At 36.1% G+C, this 19360-nt stretch overlaps 1 protein-coding gene across 2 annotated transcripts; it reads right to left on the bottom strand.

The window, feature by feature from the left end:
* LOC8075856 (calmodulin-binding protein 60 D) lies at positions 7535–14090 on the bottom strand. 2 transcript variants are annotated; one of them, XM_021463290.1, is made up of 9 exons: positions 13860–14090; positions 13590–13749; positions 11943–12018; positions 11792–11859; positions 11202–11695; positions 10956–11116; positions 10658–10861; positions 9070–9304; positions 7535–8507 (listed from the first exon to the last, which is right to left on the bottom strand). In XM_021463290.1, exons 2-9 carry the CDS (start codon positions 13706–13708, stop codon positions 7909–7911), a joined length of 1956 nt encoding a protein of 651 aa, XP_021318965.1. In that variant the 5' UTR covers positions 13709–13749; positions 13860–14090; the 3' UTR covers positions 7535–7908. The 2 variants fall into 2 exon arrangements, with proteins under 2 accessions (XP_021318965.1, XP_002446536.1); XM_002446491.2 differs by having other exon boundaries at positions 7535–8510; positions 13860–14089.

Below are 19360 nucleotides of genomic sequence, written 5' to 3'. Positions count from 1 at the left end.
AGATCCATACTGCAAGTGGGTTAGGTATGCAGATTAGTAATATTGGCCATGCAATTTTACATACCCCAAATAAGAACCTTCATCTACAAAATGTTCTTCATGTTCCAAGTGCAAATAAAAGCCTTGTATCTGTCCATCGACTCACTTCTGATAATAACACCTATATTGAGTTTCACCCTCACTATTTTCTTATAAAGGATCGGGCCACGAAGAGAGTCCTCCATCGCGGCAAGTGTGAGGGTGGCCTCTATCCCTTGAAGTCACAAGAGGCAGGAGCACAACGCCACAAACAAGTCTGTCGTGTTGCTAGACCATCTACATGGAGATGGCATAGCCGTTTGGGTCATGCATCTTTTCCTGTTGTCGAGAGAGTTATTAGAAACAATTCCCTTCCCTGTTCTTTTGATCATGATAGTGAGTAGGTATGTGACTCTTGCCAAAGAGCAAAGAGTCGTCAATTTCCCTATTCTAGCTCGATGAATAAAAGTTGTGCTCCTCTTGAGTTGATACACTCAGATGTGTGGGGACCTGCTCCCGTGTCTATTGGCAATCATGCCTTCTATGTTTCTTTCATTGATGACTATAGTAGATATACATGGATCTACCTTCTTAAACACAAATCTGAAGTTTTTCAAGTGTTTAAGAATTTCCAAAAACTTGTTGAAAGAAAATTTGATAAAAGGATTATTCATGTTCAAACCGATTGGGGAGGAGAGTATGAGAAACTTCACACCTTCAACCAATTAGGTATTTCTCATAGAGTGTCTTGTCCTCACACTCATCAGCAAAGCGGTAGAGCAGAGAGAAAACATCGCCACATAGTAGAAGTTGGTCTATCTCTCTTAGCACAAGCTTCCATGCCTCTGAAATTTTGGGACCAAGCTTTTCTTACCGCCACATATCTTATCAATATTCTTCCAACAAAAGTTCTAGAAAATAAAACTCCTGTGGAACTCCTGCTAAAGGAAAAACCCCATTACAATTCTCTTCGGGTGTTTGGGTGTGCATGTTGGCCAAATCTGAGACCCTACAACACTAGAAAGCTTGCATACCGATCTACACAGTGTGTCTTCTTGGGCTATAGCTCTCTTCATAAGGGATTCAAATGTCTGGAACCAACGTCGGGACGAATCTATGTCTCTCGAGACGTGGTGTTTGATGAAAATGTGTTTCCCTTTTCAAACTTACATCCAAATGCTGGTGCACGATTGAGAAACGAGATCTCTCTTCTTTCTGATAATTCTTCTGGGGATGTATTTTGTCATGTGCCCAATATTACTAACTCTACAATGCCAAGAAACTCTGTTGCGATTCAGGAACAGGGTGATATGCAGGAAGTGCCAGAGATATCAGATGGAGAGGCTATTGATTTGGTGGCTACACCTGATCCGGGTGCTGGCAGATTCGGCGGCGGAGACTCCTGGTGTGATTGCTCCTGTGTCTGATAAGCTGGCCGCGAATGGGGACACGCTGCGTGGGGAGATAGGATCGTCCTCGGGTTCTTCGTCCCCGGTGATGGTCGATCCTGCGATGCCTTCAGGATCCAGTGTGGTCACGGTCGATGATTTGAATGCTACTGCTGGGACACAAGAGGGAGTAATGCCTGATTCTGAGGCTGAGCGTCCACGTCCACGCACCCGTCTCCAAAATGGCATTGTGAAGCCAAAGGTGTATACGAATGGGACGGTGAGGTATGCGAATCTGTGCACTACTGGTGAACCAGATTCAGTTGATGAAGCCCTGAAACTTCCAAAGTGGAGGGATGCCATGCAAGATGAATTTGAAGCACTGCAGAGAAATGGTACATGGTCTCTAGTACCGCCATCTCAGGGCAGGAATCTCATTGACTGTAAATGGGTGTTCAAGATTAAACGACAAGCTGATGGTGAGATAGATCGGTACAAAGCTCGACTTGTTGCAAAGGGGTTTAAGCAAAGGTATGGCATCGACTACGAGGATACATTCAGACCCGTAGTGAAAATTGCCACAGTAAGGTTGGTTCTATCCATAGCAGTAACCAGAGGTTGGTGCTTAAGACAGCTAGATGTTCAGAACGCGTTTCTTCATGGTGTTCTGGAAGAGGAGGTTTATATGAGACAACCACCTGGGTTTGAAGATCCAAGACATCCTTCATTTGTTTGTAAGCTGAAGAAGGCTATCTATGGGCTGAAGCAAGCTCCACGAGCATGGTACTCTCGGTTGAGTTCCAAACTAGTAAGCCTTGGTTTTGTTTCCTCTAAGTCTGATACCTTAGTGTTTATATATAGAAATAAAGGCATAGAGATCTACATGCTTATCTATGTTGACGATATAATTGTTACAAGCTCCTCACAAGATGCAGTAAAGATACTTCTAAAGGCCTTGAAGGAAGACTTTGCATTAAAAGATCTTGGAGATTTACACTATTTCCTAGGAATTGAAGTTGAAAGGAAATCAAGTGGTCATTTGTTACTAACTCAAAAGAAGTATACTCGGGACATCTTGTTGAGAGCTGGTATGACCAATTGTAAACCGGTTCCCACTCCAATGTCATCTATTGAGAAGATGTCACAGCATGATGGAAGTCCTCTTGGACCTAGAGACAGTACGAATTATCGAAGTACTGTCGGTGCATTACAGTATGCTACGCTTACAAGACCAGACTTGGCATTTGCTGTGAACCGAGTCTGTCAATATCTGCATGCTCCCACTACAGTTCACTGGTCTGCTGTCAAAAGAATTCTCAGATACCTGAAGTTCACCGAGGATACAGGACTGCTGATTCGGAAGAAGTCACCACTAATTATTAGTGGCTTCTCTGATGTTGATTGGGCTGGATCCAGGGATGACAAAAGGTCTACCGGTGGCTTTGTTGTCTTTCTAGGGTCAAATGTGATCTCATGGAGTGCTAGAAAGCAGCCTACTGTGTCAAGGTCAAGTACTGAGGCAGAGTATAAATCAATGGCTAACACAACAGCCGAAATGATGTGGTTGGAACAGCTAATTGGTGAATTGGGAGTTAGTTTAAAGGTTAAACCACGACTCTGGTGTGATAACTTAGGAGCAACATATCTGTGTGCAAATCCTGTGTTCCATGCTAGAGCTAAACACATAGAGATTGATTTTCACTTTGTGGGTGAGAGAGTAACAAGAAAGCAATTGGAGGTCAGGTTTGTATCCACAGAAGATCAAGTGGCAGATGGATTTACTAAGGCTCTTTCACAGCGCAAGTTTGAAGAATTCAAGAGCAATCTAAATCTTGTAGAGAAGACAAGTATAGATTGAGTGGGGGTGTTAAGATATCAGATATGTATTGTCCTGTAATGCATTCGGTTAGGATCTAGATAAGGTTGTTAGATTAAGTTTGTTAGCCTGATATCTCATCCAACCGAATGCTTTGTAAGTCAAGTTTGTAATCGTTATATATATATATATATATATATATAACGATTACAAACTTGACTTACAAAGCATTCACGGTTCCATCTTCGTTTACAAGGTTAACCAGGATCGGGGACTACGATATGACACCCCCTTAGCACCGGTCCTAGCTCACCCTACATACTGCTAATTAGTACCTATTAAAAGTGTTGTTTTTGACTTTCAGACTTTTTTTGACCATTTATCTTATTTATATTTTTTGTATAAATATTATTTATTTTATTATGACTTGTTTTGTCAATAAAAATATTGTAACAATAATTTATTTATTTTACTATTGGTACAAAAAATTGAATAAGACGAACGGTCAAACAAGAAATTTAAAAAAACAAAACTTACAATAGAACGGAGGAAGTACCTGAGATAGCAGGAAAAGCCAACTAATAGTAGCTTTTTTATTAGCAAAACTATTAATCTATTAGATGAGCCGGCCTGTTTAAAACCATAACCATTAGCTAATAGTTAGTGGTATTTAATTTGAGAAAACATGTTAGTTGCTTTTTATAGATAAGTTGTTCAATTAAGTTATTATTAGCTGGATTATTAGTTAGGATGATCCGCTATGGTTAATTTAGCATGCTCGGCTCTTCGTGTCTCCAAGGACTGTATTTAAGTCAAGAATCATGCAGAGCTTCACAATCTATAGCAGGTGGGTTTCGTAAAAATTGGCCAGGAAACAAAAGGCTAATTATAAGAAGGTATCAGCACGTCAATTCATTAGACTATAGCTAGCAAAGCATACCCTTCTCCCGAAACATAGCAAGCAACCAAGCATACTCGTTAGCGGTGCTTATTATACTTCTAGTCCACAAGGATTAAGTCGCAGCTTTCTTATATATATGCATCTTAAGGTATATGAAAAGTTGACGTCCTTTTTTGAACGAAAAAAAGTTGACGTCCTACGCTCGCGTGTTACACAAGAACAACAAACTTTCTTGATGTTACCTTCCACAACCACATTCCAGAAGCCTTGATTTAGTCATGCTCCACGTGAGTCGCATGGGAAACACGAATAACGATCCGTTCCACAATTACTGTGCTACAACTGCTAGTGGACATCGCCATCAAATGGTACAAAAAGCACAGCTCTAATATCCACTTAAAAGCTCTATTCCGAATTTTTCCGGTGCACTCATGGACACCGGAAACTCTGAACTTTGCCTTCAATTGCTACAGAACAAATGACCTTCTGTACTTTTCCTTTCATTCTGTCATCCTGAAGCCTCCAACAAGAATATTTCAAAGCACAGGTAAGGTCAAGCGTCAACGTAAAGGGATTTACTCTCTACAATGGCCAGATGAAAGGACGCAGGAGACATACGACACGTCACCTGAAAAGATTTTAACCGTTTGATCTCCATCGTGTGGCTCAGAAAACTCCCCCTACTGTGTTACTGTTTGCTGTCTAAAAATATCTCCTTCCCGAACCGTCGCTCCATCCATCTCTACACCTAAAAATTGGAAAGGACCCATCTACCACACCCATGGTGAAGCCACAACTCACATCCCTTTTAGTCATGATAGACTATCCCATAAACCTAGGCCCCACTCAACCATGCATGCAAAATTGTTTTAGCGAATTTAAAAAAGTCATAACTTTTAAACTAAAAATATAAATTAAATTCCGATTGCACCATTAAATTTCTCATAACAAATCCTTCGAAACAAGATCACACATGGATATATTTAGATAAATTTTTATTACTTAATATTTATCTCTACAACTAAAAATTATGGAGAGGATCCATCCACAACTTTTATCCCTTTGGTGGTTTTTTTACTGCGCGATGACACGCTATCCCATCAACCTAGGCCTCACTCACTTAAAATTGTTTTAGCGAATTAAAAAAATCATAACTCCAAAACCGAATATATAAATTAAATTCTGATTGCATCACGCATGCAAAATTGTTTTAGCGAATTTAAAAAAGTCATAACTTTTAAACCGAAGATATAAATTAAATTTCGATTGTTTCATCCCTTTGGTGGTTTTTTTACTGCGCGATGACACGCTATCCCATCAACCTAGGCCTCACTCACTTAAAATTGTTTTAGCGAATTAAAAAAATCATAACTCCAAAACCGAAGATATAAATTAAATTCTGATTGCATCACGCATGCAAAATTGTTTTAGCGAATTTAAAAAAGTCATAACTTTTAAACCGAAGATATAAATTAAATTTTGATTGCACCATTAAATTTCTCATAACAAATCCTTCAAAACAAGATCGCACATGGATATATTTAGATAAAATTTTATTAATGAATATTTATCTCTACAACTAAAAATTATGGAGAGGACCTATCCAAAACTTTCATCCCTTTGGTGGTTTTTTTACTGCGCGATGACACACTATCCCATCAACCTAGGCCTCACTCACCTAAAATTGTTTTAGCGAATTAAAAAAATCATACCTCCTAAACTAGAGATATAAATTAAATTCTGATTGCATCATTAAATTTTTTATAACAAATTCTTCAAAACAAGATCACACATGAATATTTATCTTATAGAGATAAAATATTTTCTTTTATTAAGTAGAAACAATATTCTAGGTTCAATGGACAATGTTCTGTCTTTGTAAAAAAAATGTTATCGATTTAGAAGAATAGTATTTTGGTTTTAGGTTTATGAAACTGATATTACAATATACATAAAAATACATAAATACATGACATAGATAAAAATAATAAAAAAATCTAGAGTAAAAAGCATAAAAAAAATAAATACACAAAATGGAGAAAAATTTCAAATAATGTCAAAGGGTTACTTTTTAAATATCGTAAATATATTTATAGAACATTAACATCACTAAATACATCATAGAACATCATTAAATATATTATAGAACATCACATCTATTATAGATTACATGTATACTAAGTGAACACCGTAAGAAACATCATAGAACATCACATATATATATATATATATATATATATATATATATATATATATATATATATATATATATATATATATATATATATATTACGTAAACATGACATAACACAATATAGAACACTAAATATATACTACATAAATATCACATATATATAGAAAATAAAAATAAAAAAAAATAAAATTACTAAGAAAAAAAATATAAAAACAAACATAATTAACAAATGATAAAAAGTGCATAGAACAAATAAAATTCATGAATAATTTAAATAAGGATAAAAATAAGATTAAAAGAAAGTAAAATATAAAATAAGAATGAAGAAACATAGAAAATCTGAAAAGAAAAAAGAAAAACAAATAGAAGCAAGGAAGATCAATAAAAATAAAACCAAAAGAAAAAGGAAATAAAAGGTAAAATTAAAACAAGAAAAGAATAAGGAAAGGACAAAAAATAAAATAAAATCGAAAAACAAAAACTGAAATGAAATGAAAAAGGAAGAATATAGACAGAAAAAAATATTGTCCACGTACTTACTTTATTGGTTTTGTCCTTAATCATAGTCAACTGGACTCCCATACCCAATGTGACTATGACATAAGTCGATTCCATAAAACATGAATGCAATCTACTGCTTTGTCTTATGTATAGTATGTCATTTCCTATTTTGCTTCTATCATAGCAGTTGAAGGAGATGCTTCCTCACAGCATTTCTTAAAACCATTCCTTGTTTATGGACCTGTGCTACACTTTTTCTCCCTAGAATTCTGCAAAAGTTGGAATTGCTCTCTTATTATTATATGCTTCCTTTAAAACAAAATTATAGGTAAAATAACCGCACTGTAATTAACATATATCACTATAGAGACTTCATTTAGCCACTGAAATATGTCTTGCATAACCTGATACTTCTCTGCTCATGATTGGAACTATATATATCACTAATAAAGTATTATACAAACAGGATGACAAGTGCAATCATTAGCACCCGGTCTCCTCGGCAACAAGCCTGGTGCACACCATCAAGCATACTTTTTCATTTTCTATACTGATATTGTGGTTGTGTTTTTTTAGATATAGCAGTTTTTTTATGCTATATTGTACTGCTCTTCATGTAAAAAAAACTGCTGCAAAACTGCATATAATATATTACTGCTCTTTATTTCCAATGTATAATAACATATGTAACATATATACCTATACACATATTTGTATACTATTCTTAATTATTTTCAATCTACAAATTAAACGTATTATGTTTTTTTATATAATGCTAACACCTATGCTATGCTAACCCATGCGCGCACCATCTACTAGTAATACAACCAACGTGAGTTCATTCGTAAAAGCTCATGAGCTCAGGACAGGATCCTGATCGTCCTTCAAGTCTTCCACGTAATAGAAGACAGTAGGGGGAAACCCCTCCTGAATTCATAAAAGAAAAAACCCCTACCCATTAATATACAATATCAATGGAGCTATATATTGTGCAAGGGCAGCCAAAAGGGAAGCGTATTATACATACAACATTTTGCAGTTCTACTTGCCTCGCCACATAAATATGTGCAACACTGAGCCCAAGCACCCGCTAGTCTTCCAGCTCAACAAGTTGAGCTCGTCTCTCGGCCGCTTTCCTCCTGACAAAGATGCCCCACCGCATCGCAGCCTTGATCTTCAGCCACCCGACAACAGCTTTGCCGGACGAGCGAGCACGGTTGTCCTCAAAGCTGAAGGCTGGGGCAGGAGACGGGTATGAAGGGAAACCGTCAACATTATTCAGGCCGGTCGGTGCCCCGCCCATGCTCAGGAGGCGCAGCATCTGCTGCATCTCATCGTTCTCCAATATCTCGTGGCTCCTTGCCCTTATCTCATCCATCAAGTAGTCATCGGCGCCGCCTCCGCGGTTCTCCTGCAATCGAGACCAGTCATCGAAAGGGTTGAGCCCTGAAGGTTGTGTGGACTGACCAAGCCCAGAGAACTCGAAGTTTTGAGGCTGCTGCATTGGCCGCAGTGCAAGCATGTTGGAGCTTCGTGAAGTTTGAGTCTGCACGGAGGAACCACTGAACTGGCCTCCGGGGACCAATGAACTCATGTCGTATTGCATGGTGATACTTGGTGCCACGTGCTGAGGATTGCCTGCATACTCTCTTGCTACCTGGTTCCCCATGGATGGGATTCCAGTTCCACCTGCTGAACAGAGAAAATAAGCTTATAAGTTCAAGCTAGCAGTAGTTAGCAACATACTAAGTGAAAAATGAAACTGCTAAGTGAGCATATAGATGCAGAATCATGATCAGCAGGTAACTACCCCCTCGATTCCAAATTGTAAGCCATTCTGGCTTTTCTAGATACATAGCTTTTACTATGTATCTAGACATTGCATAGCAAAAGTTATGTATCTAGAATAACTAGAACGACTTACAATTTGGAACGGAGGGAGTAGTTAATTTTCACCAAAGTAACACTAGAGTTAGCATTGATTTTGAGGATTAAGCTAAATTCAATCAAGAACGACCTCTCAGACACACACAAAAAAAATCCATGTTTTGTTACAAAAATAGGTCCTATAAACAATATAACTCCACAGGTTCAAACACAGGGTAAGAAAGTGCATACAAAAAAAAGGAAAGTTCATTATTTTTATGTTTCAAAATTAATTAATAGCAGCTCAGGAATAGTTGAAAGAAAAGAGTATCCAAGAAACATACAGGATATGAATGTTATGCTACTAGAGAACAAATCCAGATACCTTCTCTGGTATTCTTCAGGGAAGATTGCTCAGTATTTACAGGACCTCCAGCCAGTTGTTTCTGTGAGTTCATTAAATCGTTTGATGCAGGGTAGCTTGCTGAAGCTTTCGCTGTTTCACTTCTAGTTGTAACAGTTTTCTTTGTCTGCTTGAAACTCAACAGCGCCTTGCCATCATATTCTACAGCATTGATCCAATCATCATATGCTTGCTTAACCAATGTGTCAGCAAACACCTGTGACCAGGTAGAGTGAGATCGTGACTTTTGCAACAAATGATTTAATATTTAATTTCTTATCATAAAAAGGACCAAACGCTTTACATCTTATTACATCTTATAATGATAGCAATTGAGGCAAGTGAACAGGGGAAATAAAACTAAAAGTTCAAGGCAACATGAAAAAAAGACTCCTGATATATCATTACATCACTGAAAGAACCTGTTAAAAAACATACTAACTTCTTTCATTTTTTATGTAGCACACAACTGCATGCCAGCTTTAACTAAGACCATATGCAAAAAGATATCTAGATGCATAGCAAAATGGATGTACCAAAAAAGTCAAAATGACTTATAATTTAGAACAGAGGGAGTATATTGTTTTCTCAAACAAAAATGGTGACAACCCAAGCACCCTACCATCCTTCTCTACACTAAAACTGATTCATATTGTAGCATCCCTAGTATGTCATGTCACCTACTCCCTCTATTCCAGATTATAAGACGTTTTGACTTCTCTAGATAGATAGTTTTGCTATGCACTTAGATATGCACTATGTCTAGGTACATAGTAAAAGCAATGTATCTAAAAAAGACAAAATGTCTTATAATTTGGAATGGAGGGAGTATAAAACTAGGGCCAGCATATTGAACTCAATCAGCATATTAATTAACAAGAAATATATCATAAATAGAAGAGATGGTTATACATCTTCTAACTAAAATGGAAGTTTGTAGAAACAAATGCATTTTATTTTAGAATGGGATTGAATGCATTTTTCATCATGAAAAAGGCATATTCCTATGACACCATTAATAAATTGTAAAAATATATAACATTTTCTAAAGGATTTGTAGACATCATTCATGGAACTTGTATCAGAAGCATGGGTGGTGGTTTATAAACAAATATATGCATGTGTTCTTATACTGTGATATTTAAAATGTTTGCGGTTGTCATTGCTTGTTTCCAACTTTCCTGTTGGTAATAAACACCTAAATGCAGTTAATTTAGGCAATGCGTTTGCGGTTGTCGTTGCTTGTTTCCCACTTTCCTGTTGGTAATAAACACCTAAATACAGTTAATTTAGGAAATGGCCAAACTTAAAGAAGAAGTGTACAAGTTTGTAATGAATGCTGTGCCTAAGTCAAAAATGAGCATAGCAGACCACTCTAGGCAAGACTGACAACAGAATTTCAGAGACTGTGAAAAGTGAAATTATAGTGGGTGATACGGATTATGGATGCAATGAAAACTACGTATCAGAGAAATGAAGCTTGAATAATCTAAATCCATAGATTACCGAGTGCCAAAAATTTATGAGATTCCAAGAGTAGCATTGCAAAAGGCATTGAAAAGACACTAACCCTCTGGTTTTCAGTGAGATTTTCAGCTGAAATGAATTGATCATCAGCAATCAAACCAGTGAACTCATATATGTTGTTGAATATTGCACCCACACTTCTTGCATCACTTGAGTAATATATATAATGGTTGCCACTCAAAACACATGTCTTTGCGTGCTCAATAAGACTTTCCCACATCCTATTTGACATGTTACTGCCAAGAATCTGCAGCGTAACCAGAAAGAATAAATAAAATAGTATGGGTCACAAGACTACCGAGTGGATGAATCATAGTTAAAAGTAGAGATGCTAAACTTACACTTCTTAATTTCTGTTGGTCTCTAACAAGGAATTGAAGAAAGTGTTCAACTGTATAGATTCCACTTGAGTTTAATCTCTTGTGGAATGAACCATCCTTTCCAATCTTTTCTAATCTCCATACCTCATCCTTTAGTGCAGGAGGATAGTGCTTCTTATACACTAAAAAAGAATCAGATAACATATATCAAGTTTAAAAACTATATGTTAGATCATTTAATAATGACACCACAATAAATAAACATACATTCGCCTCTGTGATCTTTAACAGTAAAAGCCTCTGTTTTTGCTTCCATAACACGAATTCCTTCACAGAACCCTGAGGAGACTCTCAACCCAAGTCTAAATTTTCGGCTTCTTATCCAGCTGGAATTGTCAGTGAAAATAAGCTCTCCTATAGTCCCAACACCTTCTTTAAGGGTTATCTGCAGGTCTCCAGTTAAAAGAGGTCTCTTGCCTTCTCGTTCTTTAACAATGTGACTTTCAAAGTCTTCTTCGGTCCAACCCTCGTCTTCCTCTTTATTAAAATCACCCTCAAGTACCAGAATGTCCAGTTTCACAGATGACTCGGGTCCTGAAGTGACAACATGTCCAGTGTTCGCATCAAGCAGCACAACATGAATTGCTGCTCCCTGCTCGCCTTCTACTTTGCCTCCAGTAAAGAGTGGAAGGGATAACCTAGTCCTAAACTGAAGCTGGAGGTTTCTACCATCAGGGCCTTCAATTCGTTTGGGAGAGCTCCTGTTTTTATTTGGTATATGAAGTTCACAATTTATTGGAGCATATCCAGGTAAAACTACAGAAACAACCATAAAGATCAAGTTGCAGATTTTGTACCTTCCTTGGATCCTAGCAGGACCTGCAGGACCCAATTTGGCTAAAGCACGCTCTACTTCTTCACTGACCTACACAGCAAACGTTGGTTGGCTAATGACAAGAAAAGCAATCAGATGGTTATATAAAAAGTTGTCCAAAGACTTCAACTCACAACTCTGCGCAGAATTGGCTCCAGTGATGAGCAAAGCTTCTGTAAACTGTCTACCTTGAGTGCTTCTACAATGACACTGCAACCATCAGGAAAATATATTAAGGCATGGTAGGGATGAACTTCAACTCTCACCACACAACACAACTGAAATAATTGTTCGTCTGGATTTACAGATATTTGTTGAGGCATATTTCACTGTTTTCACACAGTTCTGCATAAATGGATATTCAATGACTCGTAGAAACTGCAAAGCTGCAAATACCTTTTAAGAACATCATTTGGCAATCAGAACTTTATATAATAAAAAATGACACCATTTCTAGAATTTGGCTAAATCATAGATTATGCTCGTGCAGAGGATAGTAATTTCAAAAGATTTCATGTGTGTTTGACATGTATTTATTTGAACCCTTAGTTTTGGCTATATATGTGTTTGACATGGAAATTGATCTCATGGCCATCACTTCCTGCATGGTGACACACATCATGCATATATACCTTGATTTTTTTATGTTAACAATAGAAGAAAGGGTAATTTAGAAGCATATATAGGAATACTTTGGGATTTTTTATAATGGTATGGGTAGTTAATTTAGATGCAGGCTTAGGGCTTGGTTTAAGTCAGTCTTAATAATGGTAGAGGTGGATAATTTAGATGTAAATTTAGGAGGTTATTTATTTATAATGGCATAGGTGGATAATTAAATGAAGATTTAGGGGGGTAACTTTAGATTATTTTTCAAAATGGCAGAGGTGGTAATTCATATATAAATACATAAATTTAGGAAAATTACTTTAGACTATCTCTAAAAGTTGTGGAGGTGGCTAATTATTTTTAATAAAAAAGCGGAATAGCTACAATGTCTATTATTGTCAATGGTTGTTATAGTATGCCGATTTTATAGATAGATGTTTCTAGAATTTATCTCTTTTCTAGTGCATATGATGAGGATTGAGGCGGAGGTTCCAAAATGAGCTTCAAATTAGTAATGGTAAAATGCCACTTTAAACAGAAAGGAACATGGTTTATGTGCTCCTCAAGTGCATGTGCATGTATACTTTATATTAGAAAGTAACTATACATTACAGTGTATGCAGATATAGTTTGATTATACATTTAGGGTCCCTTTGGAACGCAGAAACTTCACAGTAATCGTACACAAGTTTAACAGGAATCAGTTCATCTTCACGGAAAAATGCAGAAAACAGGGAAAACAAACAGCAGTCCAAAGGGGGCCTTAAAGGTAAATAGGTAAGATCAAGGATGTCTGGAAGGGTGTGGGAACTGGGGAGTGCTCTCCTCTCTTTCACAATCCCAAACAAAGGCACAGATTCTATGTGGAAGAAGCTACAATATAGAGCTGACATCCCCTCATTTTAAGCACGTCTTTCAGCTCAAATGATTAATCCCAGACTTGTTCCATCTTCTGTCACACGAAACTAGAACCTCCATTAGACATTAGTGATTGAGTTAACTTTCAAGTGTAACAAACATTTACTATCACAGTATCACGAATCAGCGCTTCCTCAGTGAGGCTACATACATGGTATGGTAGCAGGTGGTAGCTAGCACGAATGACGAAACACTCTTCCCAAACAGAGTCAACAATCCAAACAGAGTCACTTAGACGGGTTCAACGCAGTCACCTGGCGAGCGCGGGGACACGCGGGCGCTTAGACGGGCGGTCGTCGTCGTCACCGCCGGCGCCATGGTCGAGCGCTCGCTTCGAGTTGGACCGCTCCAGGTGCCGCCCCTGCCTCTGCATCGCCTCCACGCCTTCCCCAAGCCCGGAGCCGCCAGTCAGATCTGCGCACACCGCCACAAAACCGGAGATTAAAAAAAAAAACCCGCCCAAAAAATAAACCAAGGAAAATCCGTCACCGGAGCGCGATCGCGCGCAAGGAACAGCTGCTTACCCCGTGTCCCCGTAGCAGTCCAGCGGCGCCGCGCAGAGCAGCGCCGAGCGGAGCGGAGGAGGGAGACGCGCGCGCGGTTGCGTCGTTCAGCTCGCGTCGGAGCTGAGCGGCGCGGCGACTGCCGACTGGGCAACGACGACTTGGGCGAGCGCGAGCGACGGTGACAGCAAGGGCAGAGAGAGAGAGAGGTGGGGAGATCTGTGGGGTGGGTGTGGCCGTGTGGGTGCCCGGCTTTCGCCTTTGGCCACCGGTTTATTGCTTTTGGTCCGCGTACGAGGTGTGCGCAGTCGCTGACGGACGTGGCCCACGGAAGCGGCGGGATACGCTGTGGTGGCTGGAATTTTGAGTGACAGGTGGGGTAGGACTATGCGGGACCCAGAGTCAGTGGGAGAAGTGGAGCTGGTGGCTGGCGGCTGGGTGGGATATTCTGACCACACACAACTTTTCTGCCACGGCGATAGCGCACTTCCGTGCTGAGCTACCATTACCGCTGGCAAGTGGGACCATGTTTATGGGACCCACCGGTCAGAAGATTTGATTGGAGGGACGAGTGGTTTCGCTGACTAGTGGGCCGACCCGCAGGTGGACATGTGTGACATGATCAAGGCTGGCAGAGTGCCAGAGTCGGTGATTGCAGCACAGGAGTCGCAAATGGCAGCGTGTGTGTGGCTCGTCTGTGCGTGGAACTATTAATGCTGTTCCATACTCAAAAAAAAAAGATTGTCATTTTAGATTTTTGTGCCACAAGTTTGACTCGATTTGTAAAAAATACATGCAATATTTATATCTCGAAATAAATTTGTTAAAAAACTAGACTTAAAGATCTTTCCAATGATACTAATTATGTACTATAAATATTAATATTTTTCACTATATATTTAGTTAAAGTTATTTCTCGGAAAGCGAAAACGACACTTATTTTAGGACAGAGGGAGTACGTGTGAGTTTAATTTAAGCCTTATTTAGTTTTGAAAAGTTGTTGATTTGGTTACTGTAATATTTTTATTTTATTTGATAATTAGTGTCTAATTATAGATTAATTAGAATTAAAAGATTTGTCTCACAATTTACAAGCAAATTGTGTAATTAATTTTTGTTTTTGTCTACATTTAATGTTCCATACATGTGTCTAAAGAATAATGTGATGGGTGAAAAGTTTTTGGATGAGGAACTTTGTTTAATTGGTGGAGTAAAAAAAATTGGGTACTGTTGCACTTTCGTTTGTATTTATCAATTATTGTCCGATTATGGACTAACTAGGCTCAACTCGCAAATTACAGGGGTGGAACTAAACCTATTGCATAGCTTAGCTAGAGAGTGAAACTAAGTTGTGAAGTAATATAGCAGTGAATTGCTAGGAAGTAGAAAGGGTTTTTACTATACTACAAAAAGGAGAAGGGCTATAGAAATTACCCTGCAGTAACCAACGAAGAAAGTGGTTAGCTAATGCTGACCCCCTATTCACTTTTGGGATGATACATAACCATATAGATGAAGTAGAACCTATTAGTCTATCCTGTATATGGAAGCACTCTTGGTGTTATTTAGTGTTTGTTTGGTATAGCTTCTCTTTTGGATGTTCATCTGAAAGAGCCACAACCAAAGAGAGGAGTCACAAATTGAAACTACCCCTCTATACATAAAAAGGACTTTGGCTCCTCTTCGTACAACAAAAAAAATGACTTCTCCTTTTAGGATATCTGATATAGCTTCTCTAGCTTGTTTATGAAGCTATTGATGATGAAGCCAAAGCTAGTATTATTATGCGAAACTGACCCTTTTAGTGAGTGCATGATCTTTGCTAGAGAAATAGGCTCTTGGTGCCAACAAGTCACGACACACATGTATTTGGGAAGTCCCTACAATATAATGTCCTATACTCTAAAGTTAACTCCTCAACAAGAGAAACAAAAGGTATAGACAAGTTGAGAAATTGGAGAGGGGGCATGTCTTCGATAATGTCATGCATTGATGGAGTTGAGCTTGCCGAGAACTACCCCATACTCGTTTGTTTTCAAATGACATTTGAGATAAGCTAATTAGTCTAAAATTTAACTAACTGTTAACTTGCCCTAAATGTCATAAATTGTCCGGGTGTAAATAGTAGACTTGCTAGCTTTCCGAGTACATGCAATCCATCCTGCTAGCTTTTTACACTTTTTTTCCACTTTTTTCCTGGTGCTTGAAGCCTTGAACAACGCTAAAAACTTTTACAAAGCCGGTCGACTAGTTTAATTTTCAAATCAACAAGTTTCTAGTCATGTAGCTCAGCCAGGTCAAGTTGTTGTTGATGTTGTTGTTGTTGTTGTTGTTATTATTATTATTGTTGTTGTTGTTATTATTATTATTGTTGTTGTTGTTGTTGTTGTTGTTGTTGTTGTTGTTGTTGTTATTATTATTATTATTATTATTATTATTATTATTATTATTATTATTATTATTATTATTATTATTATTATTATTATTATTATTATTATTATTATTATTATTATTATTATTATTATTATTATTATTATTATTATTATTATTATTATTATTATTATTATTATTATTATTATTATTATTATTATTATTATTATTATTATTATTATTATTATTATTATTATTATTATTATTATTATTATTATTATTATTATTATTATTATTATTATTATTATTATTATTATTATTATTATTATTATTATTATTATTATTATTATTATTATTATTATTATTATTATTATTATTATTATTATTATTATTATTATTATTATTATTATTATTATTATTATTATTATTATTATTATTATTATTATTATTATTATTATTATTATTATTATTATTATTATTATTATTATTATTATTATTATTATTATTATTATTATTATTATTATTATTATTATTATTATTATTATTATTATTATTATTATTATTATTATTATTATTATTATTATTATTATTATTATTATTATTATTATTATTATTATTATTATTATTATTATTATTATTATTATTATTATTATTATTATTATTATTATTATTATTATTATTATTATTATTATTATTATTATTATTATTATTATTATTATTATTATTATTATTATTATTATTATTATTATTATTATTATTATTATTATTATTATTATTATTATTATTATTATTATTATTATTATTATTATTATTATTATTATTATTATTATTATTATTATTATTATTATTATTATTATTATTATTATTATTATTATTATTATTATTATTATTATTATTATTATTATTATTATTATTATTATTATTATTATTATTATTATAGAGCAAATCCTCCAAATTAAAAGTAATTAAGGGCTATTGATTGGTTGCTCAGAGCTGCAGGCTGCAGCACAAAAAGGCTTATCATCATCTTTCGTCCACCAATCACACTCTAGCTCACTTTTGTTCCTAGCAACACCGTACCAAGAGAATCTTTTACAATCTACTACTAGTAACTTGGGGTGTAGAAATAGTTTGTACCCATTTTTGGCAGAACCTTTTTCTTTCCAGTAGCTTGATCAAACATTTGGTTAATTTTCTTCCAGAAAAGGCAGATATAATGGGAAAAATGAATAGATGGCCTAATAATATCCCATTTCGCCCCTTTTTCTTGCCTGGAGTACGTGTGGACTACTGTTATTTTGAAAATAAATAACATGCAATATACATTTAACTGTATGAAGGTTCACTAGAATTCTTTTACTACTCTCTGTTTTTATATATATGACATTCAGGACAAGCTATTTACATTTTTAATTAATTGGCTTGTCTTAAAATCATATATTTAAAAATGGAGAAACATGCGTGTGGTCATAATAAGAACTGCTGAGTCTAATATCTCAGCACCCATGAAAATCTAAACACACAATGAAAAAAAGAACCCACTAATTAAGTAGTCGATCAGTAGTACACTAGCTAATTGTCCTGAAATACAAGGGATTATGTTCTAGGTCAAACTATCCTAAGTTTGATCAAGTATATAGAAAAAAGAACAATGATATATCTATGATATTAAATAAGAGTAATTCGATACATATTAACAAATATACTTTCATACCCGATCTCTTTGATGTGATAGATGCCACTTATATGTAAACTTGGTCAAATTTATGATACTTTGACTTAGAACAAATCTATAAATGTCTTATATTTCAGAATGTAGGTTGTAACTAGCTCCTTATATTTGCTTCTAAAACTGAGCAAAAAAAAACTTCAGATGCATCTAGTTGAAGAGCTATTTTGCACCATCAAATTAAATTAACTAAAATAGCTCTTGTTATCGATCTCCAGCATGCATAATAAAATATCAGAATTATTCAATTCAGTCTTTGAAACTGTAATTAGTGGTATGACATCAAGAAAGATCAAATTAATTAAACGTTAATTTGAAAAACAGAAGATGCATGAGCAGTGAGAAACATGAAACATCTATGCTGGTGCTGTTCTTTCATAGTGATTGTGTCAGCTTCCCTCTTACTTTCTCAGCATGCACATACAACACGGCTCACTCGACCAATTGTATGCTGGCTGCGGCAATCTATGTAGATATTCTAGAGATGCAGTGCAAGCTAGCTAGTGTTTTTGCACCTGAAGTTGTGGTTCCACGTACTTGTCATTCATATGTGGTCACTCAGGAGATAATTAATAAGCAGGGAATGCATGCATAATGTATATATATCTGGGCATCTCTGGCCATCACAGCATGTGACTAGCTACAATAGCACCTTCTAGGCTTCTAGTGCTAGCTGATGAGACGTGAGGGATATATGTCTGTGCCCAATAATGAAGAATGAACTAATAAATTCACCAATAGCAGGTACACTACTCCATATGGACTCAAAGAGCACATTATTCTGATGAAGGGGATACGTTCTTAAACAATAAGGATTTTTTTATTAGGGAATAAAAGAATATCTAGATGAATGTATATGTGATAGTGTTTGTCTAAAGTATTTTTTCAGTAACTATAATCCTAAAAAAGCATGGCAACATGGATTTATCTTAAGTATAGTTCTTAACTCAACATAGCATTAGGCATGAGGTTTATTATGGCACAAATTGACTACTTGGACTAGCTAGTGGAGCGGGAGATACGATGGACATGGAAAGGAAGAATAAAGAATCTCTGGGTCTGTAGCTAGATTTACATCAATCTATATTTGTGTTTGGTGGATTGAAGTGAAATTTTAACTAAATCTTTCCATAATCCATCTCAACACATGTGAATTAAAGTGAATCTAACAACATCCAAACAAGACCTAAAGCAACAAAATAAAGGCAGTCAGTTACCTGAAACCTGAGGAAAGCTAAGTCCAAATTAGGTAGCAATTATTCTAGGACAGAACATTATTTACAGAGCGAGCGATCATAGTAGTACTACAAGAGTTCTGCGAAGAAGCTTCTGATGCGTGCACCCAACGTGCTCCCTGAACTGAACACGAGAATATCTCAACCATGCACGCATATGAGTCCACAAAAGCTGAGGCAAAAGGGAA

The sequence above is a fragment of the Sorghum bicolor genome, chromosome 6, assembly GCF_000003195.3.
Source record: "Sorghum bicolor cultivar BTx623 chromosome 6, Sorghum_bicolor_NCBIv3, whole genome shotgun sequence".
Classification (NCBI taxonomy): Eukaryota; Viridiplantae; Streptophyta; class Magnoliopsida; order Poales; family Poaceae; genus Sorghum; species Sorghum bicolor.
This window is presented reverse-complemented; position numbering and strand designations above follow the sequence as displayed.

What these genes read in the sequence shown, in the direction of transcription:
- LOC8075856 (XM_002446491.2), bottom strand. Translation starts at nt 13,708, where the DNA reads ATGCAGAGGCAGGGGCGGCACCTGGAGCGGTCCAACTCGAAGCGAGCG. An exon ending in CCTGCTAGGATCCAAGGAAG is followed by an intron (nt 11,696 to 11,791) that starts GTACAAAATCTG and finishes AAATAAAAACAG; the next exon opens with GAGCTCTCCCAAACGAATTG. An exon ending in ACCAACAGAAATTAAGAAGT is followed by an intron (nt 10,862 to 10,955) that starts GTAAGTTTAGCA and finishes GTTACGCTGCAG; the next exon opens with ATTCTTGGCAGTAACATGTC.